We start from the raw sequence: 20,220 nt of genomic DNA, 5'->3' as shown, positions 1-20,220 counted from the left end.
CCCCACCTTCCACTAGAGTCATGCTAAGAACACTCAATGTTGACCTACAGAACTGAAAGACTGTAGTGGCTTCTTCACAAAATGAGCGGAGCAGGCATTTGGTACAGACCCATACTTCTTCCCTGCAGCCCAAGCCCCTTCCTTTCCTACGGAGCACCACAGAAATGTTTCCAAAGCTTCCCCCTCACCCTCCTCCTTCCCCAGAAGAGCACTGTACTCAATTTTAGGGCAGGTCCTGCCAGAACGGGGCCCTCCAGAGAAGGAGAGCAGGATGAAGGAGCCCCAAGCCTTTCAATTCCATAACCATAAAGCATGTACTACCTACAGAGAAGAGGTATTAATTAATGGTTAAAGAGACAACTTCAGAGCCAGAAAGATCTGGCATCAAGTGCTATTTCTGACAAGAATATCACTAAAACCCTCAGGGCCCTCAGGTAACTTTCTGAGACTGTATAAATTGAAGAAAAAGCAAAAATCTTCTGGGGCTTCCTCATTCCTGAATCCCCAAACCTGAAACTAAGGCCTGAGGCCCAAACCTAACAGCAGCCCAACTTAGTGCTGCCCAGGAGCAAGGCAATAAAACTCTATTTACTTTACAATGGGAAAAATGTACTCAGTTTGCAGGTAGCACAAAAGTAGACAGCAATCTCCTACCCTATACTAATGCTATTACAGGCCCAGACCTCAGGTCCAGGCTCATTCCACCTGTCTCAGGTCCACCCTCCCTCCACACGACTGCCAAACTCATGTTCCTAAAACTAGGATCAAACATAAAATCCTGTTTGACATTCAAGGCCCTTCCTTCATAACCTGGACACGTCCTCTACCTTTACAAAATTCTTACCCCTTTTCCTTTCCTCCTTCCTCTCCCTCAGTCCATTTAGGGTACCATACCCTTACCTGGAGGTGCTCAGCCCAAAGGAATGCAAATTTTGATTATTCAAACCTCACTAGAGATTTAAGGGTTGGATGTCTTTCTTAAGGACCACGCTTTAAACCCAAGTCATTGACTGGCCAATAATAGGTCCCAGTCCAAGCCTCCCTTGGTCATAGTTTGGGCCCAGATTACTCAGAGTGAAAGTAAATAGCAATTGTTTCTGTTTTGGTTAGAAACCCTGAGAGTCTTTCTCTACACTCCTTCCTCGCCTCCACTGGGGTTTTTTTTGTGTGTGTTTTTAACTAGGTAAAATAGGCAAATAGGTCATTCTTTGCCACATTTCTTACTTAGCCTTAATCACTGAATGGGTTGTTGCCTCAGTAAAACTGAGACCTGGCAAAGACCTTAATCTTAAAAAGACCAAGGTCTCCCAAGGCATCCTGGGTCACCTCCAGTTGTCCTGATCTATATCTGGCTAATGGACTTAGATGGATCCAGAGGAGAAACTGAGGCTGGTGGCTTTACACATTCCTCCTGCACTTACATCCAATTCATTTGCATGTCATAGCATCCCTTCCTTGATGTCATCATCCTCTCTGACAAACAAGAACACCTTATACCCCACCAGGTGCTCTCCCATCCAGGGACACAGGCCTCTTTGCTGTTGCTCAGACAAGACTCTTCATCTCCCAACTCCAGGCATTTTTCCTGGTGGTCTCCCATGCCTGGAATGCTCTCCTTCCTTATCGCTTCTTCTCCATTACTCAGGATTCCTTTAAGTCTCAGCTAAAATCCAACTTTCTTCAGGAAGCCTTTCCTGATCCTTCTCAAAGCTAGTGCCTTTCCAACAAGATTGCCTTTCATTTCTCAAGTATATATCTTTTATAATAATAATAGCTAGTAATTATGCAGCAACAACTATGTGCCAGATACTGTGCTAAGCACTTCTTATCTCATTTGACCTTCACAACAACCCTCATCTGTAAAATGAGTAAAAATCTGTAAAACCTGGAGGGAAGGTAGGTGCTATCATCCCCATTTTACGGCTGAGGAAACTGAGGTAGACAGAGGTTAAGTGACTTGCCCAGGATCAAACAGTCAGTAAGTATCTGAGGCCAGATTCCAATTCAGGAAAATGAGTCTTCCTGACTTCAGGGTCAACCTCAATCCAGTGCTCCACCTACCAGCCCAAACCACCTTTTAGGAGTGGCCTTCTCCCCCAATTAGAATATAAATGCCTTAAGAACTAGTCTTTCTTTTTTTCACTCTCCTTCCTCCTCCCCGAGAAAACCCAAGTAGAGCAACTGCCCAAGGTCGCAATGGTCCTCAGGTCTCCTGAGTCTAGTCAGAATGAACTCTAGACTCAGGCCAGCTCACTCTCAGCTATAGCAAGGCTGCTTAGACAAGGCAATCATAACCATTACTCTTTAAGATTTATACTAGGTTATACCAGTACTTATATCACTCTTGAAGACTGGTACACATTACCTCACTTGATCCTCACAACCACCCTGGGAAAGAGGTGCTTTTGTTACAGATGAGGAAAGTGAGACATACAGGCAGTGTTGACCACATTGGCTACCCAGCTCTGAGAACTCTGTCCTCCCTGCCCCCCATCCACCACCCAGTGTTTGTTGTTAACCCCAATTACTGTCTAACAGGCAGAATTTCAGGCAGAGATTTGGAGACAGGGAAACTTACAAGCACCCCACATATATAATTCACTAATTCTACAAGGCTGGTCTTGGGGAGGGAGGAGAGAAAGAGTCTTGGTGGGGTTAGGGGGAAATCAATCCCACTCTCATCCCAAAGCTCATGGCCAGTCCTTTGCCCATTCATTTCCTGTCTGAAGGCCAAGGTCAAGGCTGCCAGACAACTGGAATGGGGGCAATTAAGCATTAACTAAATGAGGGCCTGGGATGCCCTGACAAAAGAACTGGGTGTGGCCATGGAGAAGCTGACAACATTTGTATTTATTGGGTGGATCCAACCTACAAACAGACAACAAGTGAAGTCTATTTAAAGAAAATACAAACCAATGGAGAGGGCAGGGGATGGAAATAAAACTTTTCTAAGAGAGGGTGGCACTAGAACAGGAAGGGAGGGACAGATTCTATGAGGTAGAGAAGTGAGGAGGCGGAGCATTTCAGGCAAAGTATGGCAGCTGGATATAGAATACAGGATATAGAATGCCTGGAACGGACAACAGCAAGAAGATTCTTTTGTTCGAAAGAAGGAAAATCATGTGAAATAAGACAAAAAAAAAAAAAGGCCAAAGCCAGACTGTGGCAGGACTTTAAATGCCCAGCAATGGGGCTGGGATTTCATCCCAGGGCAACAGGGAGTCACTGAGGCTTAGTAGGGTGAATGTCATGTTCCAAACTAAAAATAGTCATCAAAATGAAAAGTTACAAAAGAAAACAAAAGAAGGATTATTTGGGCAGTTTTACAGATACAGGAAAATCATTTGTGATCCCTACCTCACCTGGAGAAGAGTTCCCACTAAACTGCAGCTATCTGCTTCATAGTGGCAAGGACGAGATAGAAGGCTTTCACCACAGGAAACCTCTCTCCAACGGATGCATTCAATATGTATTTATTAAGCATTTCATGTAAAAGGCTATCAACCAACAAGCATTCACTAATCAACCACCTACTATGGGCTAGGCACTGGCAAAGACAAAAACTAGCCTATCCCTCAAGCGGCTTCCATTCTGAAAGGGCAAACAACATGTATCTAAATGCATAGGCCATATATGGGGTGGGGAACCTGCGGTCTCCATGCCACATGTGACCCTCTAGATGCTCAAGTGTGGCCCTCTGAATTCAAACTTCACAGGACAAATCTCCTTAATGAAAGGGTTTGTTCTGTAAAACTTGGACATGGAATAAACACAAAAGAGCATTTCTGGGTTCTCTGGATTTGTGGAAAATGTTTGCTAGGAGAGTTACAAAGATAAAAAACAGTCCCTGTTCTTCCAATAAGAAGCTGTCATTCTTCTAGAGGAATGCAAACATAAGTAAATATGAGACATATACAAAATTATCTAGAAAGGGGAAAGGGCTTCTGGGAATGGGGGGGACACTGAACCTTATAGGAGAAGAAAACTAGCAAAGTCTCAGCTGTAGAGTGAGGAAAAAGAGCATTCCAGGTGTGAGGGACCAGTGGCACAAACACACAGAGATGGGAGGTGGAGAATACTGTGTCATCATCCGGGAAAGGTCAGCTGAAGCTGGATTCTGAAGTTTTTATTTTATCTAATCATATCGCATATGATTTCCCCGTCATGGCCATCTGCAAGTTGAGAATTCACAGTTCACAGCTTCAAAAAGAAAAGAAAAGAATCACCATCAAGAAAGCCAAAGCCCTTTCCCAGCTGGCCAGATGTTTAGCTGTGCATGAGGCAGGAGCTGGGATAGACAGAGGAGCAACACCCACACCTATGGCATCTCAGGTCCCTCCGAGGATTGCCTACCAAGAACCAAGAATTTTAAGCCTTGTTTACTTTCAAAATTGCTATGAAAGGGTCCAAGGCACTGGTATTTTTGCCATCTATCAAAGATAAGAGGAGCCTGCTGAATAACCTACCCAAAGCACACAGAAGCCAGTGGCAAAATCACTACCACCAAGAGTAATGATACATGAGAGAATAATGCTTTGGACAGGTTCGTCCATGCCAAAAGATCATCCTCTCCAAAATATGGAGATCCACAGGAAAAGATTCAAAAAGCGGTAGCTAGCATTTATATGAAATACTTTAAAGTTTGCAGAATGCTTTATATGTTACTGAGCCCCATGACAATCCTTTGAAGTAAGTACCATTATTATTTCCATTTTACTGATGAGGAAACTGAGGCTGAAGATAAGAGACTTTTAGAGGAATCAAGGTAGCCAGTGGAAAGAGTGCTAGACTCAGGAGGCTGGAACACAAATTCAAATCCCTCTTCAGACACTAAGTAGCCCAGTGTGAAGTCTGCAGCAGAATAATTAAGGCAGAAATTCCAGATCTAAAGGAAAGAAATTGAAGATCTGCCTCTGTAAACAGGCAGAGATTTGTAGCTAGCTGATAGTGTCTGCGTCTAGCAGGAATCTAAGTGAAACTCTATATGAGGCAAAAGTCCACAGGCAGACCCAAACTCCAGTCAAGAACTTGCAGAGCTCAGACCAAGAGGGCAGCAATCAGACTTTGTCCTCCCTGGATCAGACCACTCTGGGAGCAATGAAAGCTTTCATGTACCCAGCCTGAGCTTCCTCTATGGTCCTGAAATAACACAACATCCAATATCCCAAGAAAACAGCAACAGTACGCTAGTCAAGACCTTCCCCCTCCAGAAGCGTGGTAGCGCCCAGTGCTCACATCAAGTCTAAAGTCAGGAAGGAGGCTGAGGAAGAATGGGCAGACAAAAAAAGGACCTTACCATAAAAAGGTATTATCATGGTAGGGATGCTCAAGACATAAACACAAAAGACGAAAATGACAAGCTACGTCTCAGGGAAAACCCAGATTTCATCTGGAAGAGATCAAGCAAGATTTAAAAGATAATTAAAAAATTATTTTGTAGAGGAAATGAGAGCACTAGAGGAAAATATGGCAAAGAAATGAAAATTATGGAAGAAAGAACTGGAAAGGGAATTAGCAGCTTTGTACAAGTGGTATAAAACCTGTCCAAGCAAAAAACTCCGTGAAAATGAGAATGGATCAAATAGAAACTGATGACTCCGGGAAACAACAAGAAATACAAAAACAAAGTCAAAAGACACAGAAAATAGAAGGAAATATAAGATATCTAATAGTAATATCTCATCCTTACTCTCTGTCTTTAAGAGAGTTTTCCCAAGGATGTTTTCATTGAATCTACAGAAGATGTGTTTACATCCCAGTGTTCTTATTCAATTACAAACCAGTCATTTTACTCAACCATGCAATAATCCTCAAACATAAAACAGACTTAATAAATGCTTGTTGATTGATTGATGAAAGGAGAAATATTATTTTGCATTCTCTTGACAATTATGCCGCCTGATCTTCCCCACGATAGAAAAGGGGGTGGTTATTAAAACTAGTAATTACAAGAACTGATTTCACATCAGCAGGTCTCTTTCTAACCTAGAGGGTAGAAGGGAGTGTCTGGGAAGGCCTAGAAACTCCCTCCTTTGAAATCCCTAAGAAATAAAGGGAAGGTCAATTAATATTTGATTAATCTATGGGGCTTCGAGCCCAAAAAAGTACTTCCCTGGAGAGAAAAGAGCTAACTTTGCAGAAAAGCCTTAAAATCTGAACATAGTTCAGGGGCCAAAGGATTAGGCACATGTAGTTTAGGAAAATTAATAAAGCTGGATCCCATCCAACCTACACTGGGCATTAAGTTATCCAGAACCTTCCCAAATGCTTCAAAGAATGTTAAAACTGGAGGGAACTCTAGCTCTCAGCATCTACTCCAACCTCTTCATTTTACCTAAGTTTCCTATCCTTTAGATTTCTGAAGTTAAAATGTTCCCCATGTAAAAAATTATTCAATTGAACGGGAATTCTATAGGAATAAATGGAATTCAATGGAATAAGTATCCACTGGAATACACTGGCCCGTAAAAAACAATAAATACATGGGAAGATTTATGTGAACTGATGCAAAGCCAATAAAAGCAGTATAAACATTGATTACAAGTATAAACTGAAGAAGAATCCAAAAAAAATCAAGATGGATGTTGCAAAAATTACAAAGTACAAGCATGTTGGCCCTAAAGAAGACAGTCTCACCCCACTCCTTTGAAGAGGTGGGAAGTTCACAGGTCAGGTCATTCAGTCAACATACAGGTATTGTGCTAAGCACTGGAAATCCCAAGAAAGGTAAAAAATCTTCCCTACTCAAGGGGCTCACAATCCAGTGGGAGATACAACATGCAGACAACTATGTAAAAACATAGATGGAGAATATATTGGCTGTACCACAAGTGTATGCATTGCACATATTCTCAGATTTTTTGAATGTTTTTATTGTTTTTGCTTATTTTTTGGTCTCTCTTCTTTTTTTCTTTACAAATATTCTTCGTTATTTAGGTGGGAGAGGAGTAAAAGATACTGGAAGAATTTCTGGAGATGTAAAAAAAAAACCAAAGGATATCAATCAAACTGTATCAATAAATAAACATTCAAGTCAGCTGGAAAGATTGCTGGATTTGAAGTTGGAGAACCAAGATTCAATTTCCATCTTTGACTCTTACTACTAAATGTGGGCCTTGGGAAAAATCACTTCATCTCTCAGGCCTATAAAATGCAAAAAGAGGCTGGATGAAATGGCCCCTGAGGTCATCCCTTCTAGGACTAGACCTGTGATCTTATGATTCTAAGTGTATACAAAATAACTGGATGAAAATGAGATCACTGGCTATTGTGGAGGGATGTGATTGGAAATCAGAGGAGGTTTGCTGTAGAAGGCAACACCTTAAGTCAAGTGCCTGCCAGGCAATGTGCTAAGCACTGGGGATACAGAGAAAGGCAAAAAACAATCTGTCGGCTCAAGGAGCTAACAGGAGATAACATGCAAATGACTGAATAAGAATAAAAATGATAATTATCTCATTTATAGAGCACTTTAAAGTTTGAAAAGTGTTTCACGTGTTATCTCACTTGATCCCCACAAGAAGCCTATGGGATAGGGGCTATTTTTGCTCCCATTTTACAGATGAGGAAACTGAGACTCAGAAAAGGTAAGTGACTTACCCAGGTTCATTCAGCTATTAAGTATCTGAGGCAACATTTGCACTCAGGTCTTCCTGACTCCAAGTCCTCCACTCTATCCATTGTGTCATCTCACCATATGAACGAGATAAATAAAGACCAGGGAGATCACCTCAGAGGGAAGGCACAAAGATTAAAAACTGGGAAAGGCTTTCTGCAGAAGGTGGAATTTTTGTTGTGTTCGTCCTTGGTTGCCGAAGAAGACCATGCCATCAGAGAAATGATGACATGATTTGCACTTGACTTTGTTTTGAGTGAGGGAGGGCTGTGCAGGTCACCAGCCTCACTTCTCCTCCAGAGCCATCTGAATCCAGTGACCAGATATTCATCATGATGACTAGAGATAACCCAGGATGCACTGGGAGGCCTTGGGACCTTTAGGCCAAGGTCTTTGCAGGCACTCACTGAGGGTGAGGCAACACCCATTCATTGAATGGGCCTGTTTAAGAAGTAGCCAGGGCATGGACCCTTTAATGAGGTCGGGGAAAAAAAAAGACATCAGGCTGGATGGGAAACAGCAATAGTTACAACTGATAATCACTTTATAACTAGGAGGCCTTAGGCAGGGGCCCACTGGAGTCCCAGGTTCAGAGTGCATTAGGTTTAAGGGGACAGGACAGGACAGGAAAGGAAAGGAAAAAGGAGCCAGTAAAGCCCAAGTTAACTGGGCATCTTTTGGCCATCCAAATTTTTAGTTGGGTCTTGAAGGCAGTCAGAGCGCCAGGAGGCTGAGGTGAGGAGTGAGAGCATTCCAGGCACAGAGGATGTGTCTACAGCTGAGATGCTCCAAGGGCATCCAGGAGGCCGGCTGCACTGAATCACCCTGAACAAAGCAGGGAGGTGAGGAGAGAGTCTGTTTAAGTCCTAAGGGACTTGAAAAGGGCTTCAAATTCTAGGTCTATAGTAGTCTGAGACTCCTAACAAAGACAATCATCGGCATCACATTTCACCCACTGGTGAATTTCTCTTTCTCTTTCTCTTCTGAGAACATCCAGGGGTAGTACATGGAGGAGGGAAGGGTAGACAGCTGAAGCTCTAAGAGCCAGCAATGTAACATGGGGATCCTTTGCCCCTAATGAGAGAGGGCCTCAAAACTCAGGGCTCTCCCCAACCAAACAACAGATTTGGGAACTCAGTGAAGTGTCAGAACCTCTGACAGCAGAAAATCATATATAGGGGCAAAGGCCCTTGTAGATTATTATTAAATGAAGGAGTAGAGGTGAGAAAAGAGCCCAGGATAGAGCCCCTCCCCCAGAGGTGAATTAGCACAAAGTGGGTGAAGATCTAGCAAAGGAGGCTAAGGAGTGGTCAGAGAGCTCAGAGGAGAACCAGAAGGGAATGGAGGGGATGGGAGGGGAGAAGGGGCGTATGGGGGGGAAGAAGAGGGGGATGGGGGGAGAGGGGGGAGAGATGGGGATAAAAAGGAACAAAGGGAGAGGGAAGGGATGAAAAGCATCTCAAAAACCTGAGACAGAAGAGAAATCAAGAGTGATTCACAAAGTCAAAGGCTTCAGAGAAGTTAAAGATGGAGATCAGAGAAAGTCATTGACTTTGGCCATTAAGAAATCACTGATAATTTTAAGTAAGTTTCTGTTTTAGATGGTTTCCCTGAGGCACTGAGAGCTTAATCAATCTGCCCCGTTACCTAGCCAGAATGAGTCAGCGTACTTCTTGTGACAAGGGCTCCCATAGGATCATAGACTGAAGGCTGGAAGGACCCAGGAGACTGTCTAGACTGAGCCCCTCATTTAGAAGATGAGAAAAGGCCACGCGGTTAAGTGTCAAAGATAGGATCTGAACCCAGATTCTCCCACTCCCCAGCCTCTGTACCAACATGCCTCTCTACCTTAAACATGACAGGTGCTTAATAAATGCTTATTGGACTGAACCGTAGACAAAATCGGCCAATGGTAGACAACGCACTATTAACTAAGCACTAGGGATACAAAAAAGCAGAAACTTAAACAATGGAGAAAAGTAACAAACTGTGAGTTAGAGCACCTCAATTGAAAACCACTTCTCACTTATACTTATGTTGTGCGACCTTGGGCAAGTCACTTACTTTCCTTCCCACAGCCTCAGTTTCTGTTAGACTCTCTCTGAGAGGTTCCTTCCAGCTCTCTAGCTCTATGACCCTATAAACTGAATCAGCTCTTATTTACATATTCAAGAGCTGTTTCTTACCCTCAAAAACAAGCCTAGCAAATTTCAAAAAGAAAACAGAATGAGCTAGTATATAATTATACCCTAAACTGGGTGTGTGTGGCTGGCTATAAGAGGGAGGGAAAAGAAGGAAATACCAACATGAGGTGAGCTTATCTGTGCATTGAGAAATCCCTCACACCCACAGAGAGCCCCATAGTCCTCTGAGACAGACAGGACAGACCATCAGGACCCAGCACAGTGCTGGGCTCCAAGTAGGTGCAAGATAATGAATTGAATCACATGATTTTTAAACCGATCTCTAATTGCAGCTGGCATACAAATTATTTAGGAGCTACCTGAATAATTAACAGCCCAGCAGAATTGTCTTCACAAGGACTCTGCTTTATCTCAGATGGGAGGGACATTTATCTTCACTGTTGTGTATGCAGGGACCCAGAAAACCCCACCCTCTTTCACCCTCCCTAAAAGGAATTCTTAGTTATTGGGGGGTTTTTTAATCATTGAAAACTATGCTATTTTTAATCTCATCATCTACGGCAAGTCTTTCCTGGTTGTCCCTCCTTACAATGCCTTCTTCTCCCCGCCCCACCCAGGTTACCTTAATTGCAGCCAAAGTCAAAAGAATCTAAAACTCAGGTCGCTCAATAAACTTCAGTGAGTCTTTATTATTCTGGGACCAAATATAAAATCCTGTTTGGCACTGAAGTCTGTAATCACCTCTTCCCCTCCCCTTTCCTTTCCAGTCTATACCTTACACCCACCCACCCAAACACACATTACCTATAACCCAGTGACACCAGCCCCTTCACTCTTCCACACACAAGTCGCTCCATATCTGACTCCAAAGCATTTTAAGTGGCTGTCTCCCATGCCTGGAATGCTCTCTCTTGCTCCTCACCTTTGCCTCCTGGCTTCCTTCTGTCCCAGCTCAAATCCAACCTTCTTTTCCCATTCTCTCCTAATTTCAGTGACTTCCCTATGTCTACCATCTCCCACTTAGCCTTCTCTGGAGAGCTGTTTGCAGGTTGTCTCCCATACTAGACTGGGAGCTCCTAGAGGGCAGAGACCATCTTTTGCCTCTCTTTGTATCTCCGCATAAACTACAATGCCTGTGTATAATGGTGACTGACTTTGTATATACATCGTGTATTTACCTTCACATAAATTTTATATGGACATCTAAGTGGCATGGTGGGTAGATTTCTGGGCCTGAAATCAGAAAGATTCACCTTCCTGAGTTCAAATTCAACCTCAGCTACTTACCAGCTGTATGACCCTAGGTAAATTACTTCACCTTGTGTGCCTCAGTTCCCTCATCTGTAAAATGAGTTGGAGAAGAAAATGGTAAACCAGTTTTTGGTTTATCTTTGGGACAGTTAGGTGGTACAACGGCTAGAGCACTGGGCTTGGAATCAGGAAGACTCACCTTCATGAGCTCTAATTGAACCTCAGGTACTTACTAGCTATGTGACCCTGGGGAAGGCATTTAACCTGTTTGCCTCAGTTTTCTCAGTTGTAAAATAGGGATAATATTATTGTCAACTAACAATTATTATTTATTAGATAACAAAATTAAATTAATTAAATAATTTATTAGCAGCTAATAATCATAATTAAATAAACAATAAAATAATGTTAACAACTCCCAGGCTTGTTGTGAGGATCAAAGGAGTGAATAATTATAAAGCACTTAGCACAGTGCTGGGCACATAGTAAGCGCTATAGAAACGTTAGTTATTATGACGATGAACATTTTCTCCATCACTTTCTTTAGCCTGATCAAGGGAACAATATATTAAGCCCTGATTTGTAGCTTTGCTGATTTCCTACATATAAATATATGATCACAGCTTCAAGCTGCCTCCAGCATGTCAATGATTAAAGAAGATCCTACTAAGTGCTAGGTGCAGAGACTTTAAAGGCAAAAATGCACCTGCTGCAGGCTCTTCATGAGTTGAGATCCCACGGAACAGCCAAAACGTACACACCCATACATTCCTGTTTTGTTTTTACCAGCTCTTCTTCAATTTTCTTAATTTAGGGATCCCCTCTTTCAATATACATCAGCACCTTCCCTGAAACATAATCATCCAGTTGGCTTGGTCACTAAGAGGTTAAATGACTTGCCCAAGGTCACATAGCCAGTGTCAAAAGCCTTGAACTAAGGTTCTCAGGACTTTGAGGTCAGCTCTGCATCTTGACTCTACAAAATAAAGACCAGTTAATTTCAAGAGGGAGTAAGCCTTGAAGGAAGCTAGGGATGCTAAGAGGGATATGGGATGTTATGAGATAACATTTTATATAATATAATACTAACAATGGAATTCATCCGGAAGGCTTTCTCTTTCGGATTGTAACAAGAATTAATTTCCAATAAAAAGGATTTGTTTTTAAGAATAGGGAATAATTTTGCATTTCCAAAAAACATTTTCTGATTCTAAAAACTTTTTTTGAAGTTTTAGCAAAGTCTAATTTTAGAAAGGTCACCAGTGTATTCCTTAAAGAAATGAAATGAATGACCAAAATGTGAGCCCTTCACGATGACCTGTGTGTGCCCCTTTCCTAAGAGGATAATAAGCTTTCTTCTGTCGTTTTCCAAGCCAAATACCAAGCTGAGATTTTCACAAACAAAAAAAATATGAATACTATTTTCAGTCTCTTAACCTCCTCAGATGAGAGGTGTTCTCTCCAAAAGATTGCTACTTGTATCTGGCTGGTTTTTGGACTTGGGGGAGGAATTGAGAGCTCTTAACTTCAAAAATGAGAAAGTGACTGAGAATGAAAGGCTTAAAAAAAAAACAAACAAACCTCTCCCTTTTACTGAGCCAAGGGTCCAGCTTCAGGAGAGTGGATTCAATTCATGGGTTAAGCTCACTAGCTACAATACGCCAAGGAATCCAGGGTCAGACTCAAGGAAGAAATCTAAACCAGTGGAAGGCTACTGGCTGCATACAATTTCCTTACAGTGAAAGGACTAGACTACTTATTTTTCTCCCCTTCCCAGATTAAAGTGGTAAAAAAAAAAAATAAAAAAAAGAAAGAAAGGGAAAAAAGAGAGAGAAAACCATCTCCTATAAACCTACTCTGCTAAAGTACCAACTAGCCCATGGCACAACTCTGGGGACTGAATCAAAGGCCTAGAGATGCAGGTGAGGAGAAACAAAGCAGGTGCTTTCAATGTGGGGGCAATGAATTTTGGTGGTGTTTATTTTGATAACTATTTCAATAGAATTGGTTTCCTTTGGAATCCTCTGAATTTTATTTTATGCATTTAAAAAAGATGGCTCTGAAGAGGGGACCATAGGCTGGCCCAAGAGGTCCAGGACACAGAAAAGATTGAGGAAAAAGGAATATCTTAATACCCAGCGTCCCAGGTCATGTACAGAACATATGTGACAGTCCCAGACTGGAAGGAACTTATATAGGATCATAGATTATGAACTTGGAACTGAAGAGACTCTTGGGGTCATCTGATGTAGCTTCATCATTTTACAAAATAAGGAACTGAAATAAGGCCCAAGGAAACGATTTGCCCCAGATCGTACAAGTAATGAAGCATAGTATTCGAACCCAAGTCCTCTGACTCCTGAGAACTTCAGTGACCTAAATGCGCTACGAATATATCACTCTACTAGAGTAGAGGCTAGGCAAAGATACAAAAACGCTGTATGCTAGGCTAACTGCCAAAAGCCAGCTCTGATGGAGGGTATGGAGACCCAGCCTTAGAGTCGGGCAGACCTGGGTTCAAGTTCAGCCTCGGATACATACTGGTGGTGTGATTCTGGGCAAGTCTAGGAATGTCTCGGTGCCCCCAGAAGAGATCTGAGCTGTAGATGAGGTGAGAGGGAGGGACAGAGACAGAGAACGCTATAGGTCTAGACAAATGAAAAATGAAAACAATTACAAAATCCAGCTGGAGAATACGGCTCCTTCTTACCCTGCCCTCAGTGGCGCACACTGTATTAAATAAGGCATAAGGATGCACCTGTGTCTTCACCAGTACGAGGTGAGGAAACCTCCCGAGTCACCAGTGCCGGATCGCCCCTTCTTGGCAATTCAACAGGTACCTGGAGCCTCGGGAGGTCAAGTTGCTTGGGCTCAGGATGCCAAAGTCAGGAAGTACCTAAGGCGGGATTTGAACTCAAGTCGTCAGGGCTCCAACCGACTACACACACCACTCGGGGGCTTCTCACGGATTAATCGCTCACCTCGTTCAAACTTTAAGTTTTGCAAAGCTCCTTACTCGGTCTTTGTAGGGGCAGAAACAGGTCTACAACGACCAGCTTACAAATCATCGGCCCATTTCACAGGTAAACCCGGACACTCGGCTCCGCCTAGCCTGCTACGGCTCCTTTCACCGAGCCCCGGCCCCGGAATGCTTTGTTCATGAGTCACTGTTACATTTTGTAACTAAGACTCAGAAGAAAAAGTTTAGCTCCAGTAATCGCTACAGTTTACTGCTCATTAAGTCGCAAAGGGGAGACTTTGAAAAGACAGCCCCCCCCCCCCCAGCAGGGACTGTTACACCTCCTCCTTCTCCGCCCCCCCCACTTCCCTCCCCCCGTTTGTTGCCAAAGCACCGACCCGGGAGAAGGGACAAACTTTCCACGGCTGCCCAGCAAACAGACGCCAACTTGGCGAGGCTTGCAGGGGAGGGCTCTGGGGAGGGAGTGCGGGGCAGTGGGCGCCGCTGGCTCACCCGTTGTAGTGTGCCTTAATGCGAATGATCTCCCGGCCCACGTTCGTCTTGGACCCCATCCTGCTCGGCATGGCAGTAATCCCAACCAGCGGAGTCTGCGTCCGGAGTGCGCGCGGAGAGCGGTGGCCGGCAGGGGCTTCAGGGCTCAGGGCTTCGGATCGGGGCTCGGAACCCGGCTCGGTGGCCACGGCACGCTCTCCATTTCACCGCCTGGCCCACTCGACGAAACAGAAACACCAGGGCCGACGCAGCGCCCCGAGAGGGCAACCCCCGGGAGCGGGCGCTGTCTGTGCCCGGAGCTACCTGGAAGAAGGGGGGAGGGGAAGGAGGGCGGGGAAGAGCCCCCCCCGGGAAGTTTTCCCGACTCCCTTCCCAAATATCCAAGCCAGGAAACGTCTGCCTCTGGGACAGGGCCACAGCGAGGCTAGGACGTCCAGGGTCTCCAGGGAGTGAGTCTCCCCCAGGTCACATTTCTAACCCAGGAGCTAAGAAGGAAGCAGAATCCTACCTGCAGGCTGGACTCCCGGAGGAGGAGGGGCAGGAACAAGAGGAGGAGCAGGAGCGGGAGGGGCCGGAGCAGGAGGAGGGAGGGGCAGGTTGGGGGCTGAACCTACTGGCTTCCTTTGGCGGAGGCCCCCACCCTCTCCCCGCCACCAGAAGTGGGGAAGTAGGGGGCTGGGCAGGGATTAGACACCCAGCCGAGGGGGGATGGGGGGGACTGGACAAACACATGATGATGACCCAAAGAGGAAGGACTCTGCTCTCCGAAGTTCTCACTGGAAAGCTGCACTAACGACCTGAGCTGGGGACAGATGGGTCGCAGGGGAAGTGCAAGAAAGGGAAAATGGGACCGAGGGATTCCTGAAAGAGACAGGGATGTGGAGTGGGGAGTTCCAGTGGTAAAAGGAGCCGGGGAACTAGGGGGTGACCTCCAGAATAAAAGGAAATTGGGAGAAGAGCGGATTAAAGGTCCGGAATCCGTGTGGGTCAAAGCTGGGGTGCAGATAGGGGATGTTTTAGAAGGACTGGAAATGGAGGGGGTGGGGGTGGAGTTGGAATCCTTGAGTCACAAAGGGGAATTTGCCTGCTGGTATGGGTCACGGATTTGGGTATGAAGCTAAAGGTCCTCAAAAGCCATCCAGTACTATCCTATCATTTTACGAATGAGGAAACTGAGGCCCAGGGATAGAACCCTGGGGTGGGGAAAGTCCAAAGAAACCAAGAGGAAGGGGCAGGCATGTGGAGAAAGACGAATCGGGGGAGGTGTTTGGAAGACCCTGGGGTAAGCGATGTTCTGGGGAAGGGGGCAAGCTTGTGGGAGACGACGAGGTGGGAAGGGGATTTGCAGTCCATTAGGTAAATGGGAAACCTTCAGGGAGGATGAAGTTAGGGGGCTGGGCATGGGGTGGGGACATCCGGCCTGAGTACGGGATTAGGGGGAGGAAGCCTCGAGAGGGGCTTCGAAGAGATCCTGGGGGGTAGCTTAGCGGGGAGTGGAGGACACACATTTACTGAGGCTGTAGCCCCTTCTCCCTGACCCCTCTCACCCACTGAGGGCGCCGCAGAGGAGAGAACCCAGGCATCACCCCCGGCCCTGCCCGACAACTCTGCTCCCCTAGCCCCAACTTTACTCCCCGGAAGATAGTCCAGCCGGGAAGAACTTGGCCTGTGGCTGGTCCGAGCGCGCGACCACAACCCTGGGGGAGTAGGGGGCGCGCGCGCTCGGCCCACGCTAAGAAGGAGGGGCCGAAGCAGGGGGGACTGAAGTTCGCTCAGAAGGGCTTGAACCCCACCCCGTCTAGAACGGTCCGAACGTGGCGGATTGGCCGAGTTCCGAACGATCGGCCAATAGGCGCGCGGGCATGAGCGGTAGGAGGAGAGAGGGAGCAAAGTACCTGGTGACCAATAAGGAAGCCCATCCGGATGGCCACCTGGAGCCAATCCTCAAGGGGATGCCGCAGGCTCAGAGCCAATCGGAGAGTCGGACGGGCTACCTGCGTTCGGCTAGTCCCCTGCCTCCTCCCAACGCAAAAGTTGAACACCTGCAACCAATGGGGCAGCGGGAACTCAGATGGCTGGAATCTACCTAGCAACCTAAAGGTGGAAGGGGCGCCAGAGGAGAGTCGGCTGGGGTGGGGGGTGGGAGGGACAGGAAGGACCAGAGTCGGCCGTGGAGGGTCCTGAATTCTCCCCAGGATGTACAATGTTGGGCAATCCATACCATTTTAGACTCCCCTACCTGGAAGATGGGCTGGGTTCAAATCCCAGCTCTGCCACTGCCTGATTGGGGGGAGGGGTGGCATTTTGATTTTCTGGGTCTCAGTCTCCTCATCTGTAAAATGAGAGTTCGTCTTGATGCTGAAGGACCCTTCCAGCTTGGAATGTCTCTGCTCCCATGAAGGGTTCTGAGTCATATCAGGGAATCTCTAAAGAATGTGAGCTCTGGAGATTGAGAACCTGAGATCAAATACCAACTCTGCTGCTGACCTTGAGCAAGTCACTTTGGCTAGGTAACCTAAGAATCCTTCAATCAATAAACATTTATTAAACACCTACTATGTGCTAGGCACTGTGCTAAGCTCTGGGGATTCAATTCATTAAATATTTGTTAAGCATCTAGTATGCTAAGTGGTAGAATACAAAAAGAGCCAAACAAGGCAGTCCTTGCCCTCATGGAGCATCCAATGTAATGAAGGAGACACCATGCATTATACATACATACAGTATCCCATACAGTATACAAATACTGTTTATTCAAAGCAACTTATATACAGGATAAATAGGAAATAATTAACAGCAGGAAAGCACGAGACTTAAGAGAGGTTGGGGAAAGTATCCTGTAGGAGGTGAGATTTTAGCTGGGACTTAGAGGAAGCAGAAGAAAGACAGTGAGTGTTGCAGGCCTGGGAGAGAGCCAGAGAAAATGCCATAAGCCCAGAGGTGAAGGGTCTTGTTCAAAAAACAGCCAGGAAGCCAGTGTCATTGGACTGAAGAGTCCATGGTGGGGAATAAGGGGTGAGAAGACTGGAAAGGTAGGAGAGGGCTAGGTAACAAAGGACTTTGAATGCTAAACAGAACATTTTGTATCCTGCTCCTACAAAAAGAAGCAAAAGACAATCCCTCCTCAAGAAGTGTACAGCTCTGAAGGCTGCTGGGTAGGTAGCATGCTGGACTTAAGATCCTAACATGTCTGAGTTCAAATTTTCTTAATTTCTCTTTCCCCATCTATAAAATGCAGGTTATGGTGATGGCGCCTACTGCCCAGGGTTGTAATGAGGCTCAGATGAGAGAACATATGTCAGCTGTTTATATTAATAATAGGGCTGTAATCTTTCACAACTTCTATTCCTGTGATCTTTCCATTGTGCTACATTATCTTAGTACAGCCCAGGCACATAGTAGGCACTTAATAAATCTATTCATCTATTTCATCTTTTTGTTGTGAATTTGGGGGAGGGGAGGGCATCTGGGTGGTCCAGTGGATAGATTCAGGATTCTGGAGTCAGAAAGACCTGAGTTCGAATCCAGCCTCAGACCCTGGGCAAGTCACTTAACACCAATTGCTTCTAAAAACAATCATAGTAATAACCCTTACCTTCACTTACAGTCTCTGGTAAGTGACTTACAGACAATCACACAGCAAGTGAGGTCAAATTTGAAGTCAGATCTTCCTGACTCTTTATCTACCAACCATCTAGTTACCTCTAGAGAAAGGTTACCAGGACTTGACTCTATTGATTGTCTACCTTTAAGAAAGTGATGAAGAAAATTTTAATAATGCAAATTAAAGTTTTAAGGATGTCCTGAGTATATCCTCCTGCTCCCCCATCAGAGAACTGAGTTAAGCATTTACCAGCACACCTCTTCTTTCTCCCCATATGTATCTTCAGTAGTCAAGGTCTCTCCTAGTTCTGACATTTGGTGTTCTAAGATCGTACCAGCTCTGTGCTAGTCTAAAGTTCTTCCTGTTGTAACTATTCCTGTTCTCTCTTTTAAGATCCCCGCCCCCCCCCCCCCCCCCCCCCGCCACCACCCCCCCTCCAGCTCTGATATTCATACAAAGCACAGAACACAACTTGACCATGGACCTACAGTATACTTTCAGGGTCAATGCTTCCTCCCCTGAAATAGGAAAACCATTGCCTAGTTATTAATTAACCCACTACTGAGTAATCTGGGCAGGGGCAACCAGATGGAGAGACCCTAACAGATACCTCAGTGTAAAGAGCAGCTCCCAGAAGAGAGGGCCCTGACTCCAGCCAGAACCACAGGCAGGCTTCCTGGTGTTAACAAACTAGTTCCAAAACAAAGCCTGCTGGGCTTAGATGGGCTGATGGGACCAGATTTAATGAGAACGCCATTTCAACTTCCTCTGGAAATTATGTCATTTTGAAAGGCTGTTTCATTCTGCGTGCGTGTGTGTGTGTGCGCGTGTGTGTGTTTTAAACCTTCATAACAACAAAATACAGCAGACAGTACAACTGACCCTGCCTTCAAAATAAGGCCACTGGAGCTGGAAGCTAAAAGCAGAGGGAGGAAAGTAGCCAAGAGGAAAAAGAAAGCAAGGGGAATTTTTTAAAGCTACAAACCTGCAACAAATTAAAAAAAATAATAATCCCAACTGAACACAAAAAATAGAAACTCTGAAAATCAAAGAAGAGATCAATAAAATCAAAATAAAAACTTCAGAAAATTGATAAATAAAACCAGGGGCTATTTTTCAGAGAAAAAACTAATAAATACAGAAGCCATTGATCTTACTTTTAGAAACAGAGGGAAAAGTGAAATTGACGATATTAAAAAGGAAAAAGAATCATTTTCAACAAATGAAGAGGAAATCAATAATAAGCATTTATTAAGTGCCTACTACATGCCAGACATTGTGCTAAGCCACTGGGGATCCAAAAAAAGACAAAAGACTGTCCCTGCCCTGAAGGAATTTACAGTCTAATATGGGAGACAACATGTAAATAATGATGTACAAACTAGAGACAGGATAAATTGGAAATAATCAATAAAGGGAAGATGATCACATTAAGGGTGATTAGGAAAGGCTTATGATAGAAGATGTAGTTTTAGCTGAGATCTGAAGGAAGTCAGGGAAACCAGAAGATAGAGGTGAGGAGTGAGAGCATTCCAGGCATGGGAGACACAGTTAAAATGCTTTGGAGTCAGATACAGAGTGTCTTATGTGAGGAACAGCAAGGAAGCCAGTGTCACTGAGTCCCAGGGTATATGAGGGTGAGATGGGGTGTAAGGTATAAAAAGACTGGATAAAGGAGGAGCAAGTTATGAAGGCCTTTGAATGCCAAACAGGATTTTACATTTGATCTTGAAAGTGATAGGGAATTACTAGAGTTTATTGAATAGGGAGATGGCATATCAGCTCTGTACCTTGAGATTAATTTAACAATTGAGTGGAAGACAAACTGCAGAGGGAAAGAGACAAGAGAGGGAGACTAATTCATAGGCTATTGTGAAAGTCTAGGCTTGAGGTAAAAGAAATTGTATGAAGCTATTTTACCCAATGATATGCCAACAAAACAGATAAATAAATTAATATTTATGAGCACATAAAATACCCAAATTAACAAAGAAAAAATGGGATGGGAGGAATTCTATCCTTCTATGATGTAAATATGGCCTTGACACCTAAACCAAGAAGAGACAATGCAGAGAAAGAAAATTATAGACCAAAAAACAGTAATGATTATTAACACATATTGAAAAAAATACTA

At 44.6% G+C, this 20,220-nt stretch overlaps 1 protein-coding gene across 3 annotated transcripts in view; it reads right to left on the bottom strand.

Annotated features, from left to right (window-relative positions):
• The window catches only part of PRKCZ (protein kinase C zeta), a 235,222-nt gene extending 220,204 nt beyond the window's left edge, over window positions 1–15,018 (bottom strand). For 2 of the 3 annotated variants that reach the window (XM_072608570.1, XM_072608571.1), the window contains exon 1: window positions 14,483–15,018. In XM_072608570.1, coding sequence (XP_072464671.1) covers window positions 14,483–14,553 — 71 coding nt within the window. In that variant the 5' untranslated portion in view covers window positions 14,554–15,018. The remainder of the gene's footprint in view (window positions 1–14,482) is intronic. The other variant, XM_072608572.1, reaches the window with a different exon arrangement.
• Window positions 15,019–20,220: the final 5,202 nt, after the last annotated feature.

The sequence above is a fragment of the Notamacropus eugenii genome, chromosome 5 (assembly GCF_028372415.1).
Source record: "Notamacropus eugenii isolate mMacEug1 chromosome 5, mMacEug1.pri_v2, whole genome shotgun sequence".
Lineage (NCBI taxonomy): Eukaryota > Metazoa > Chordata > Mammalia > Diprotodontia > Macropodidae > Notamacropus > Notamacropus eugenii.
Note: the sequence above shows the minus strand (reverse complement) of the source record. Positions and strands in the feature narration are given on the sequence as shown.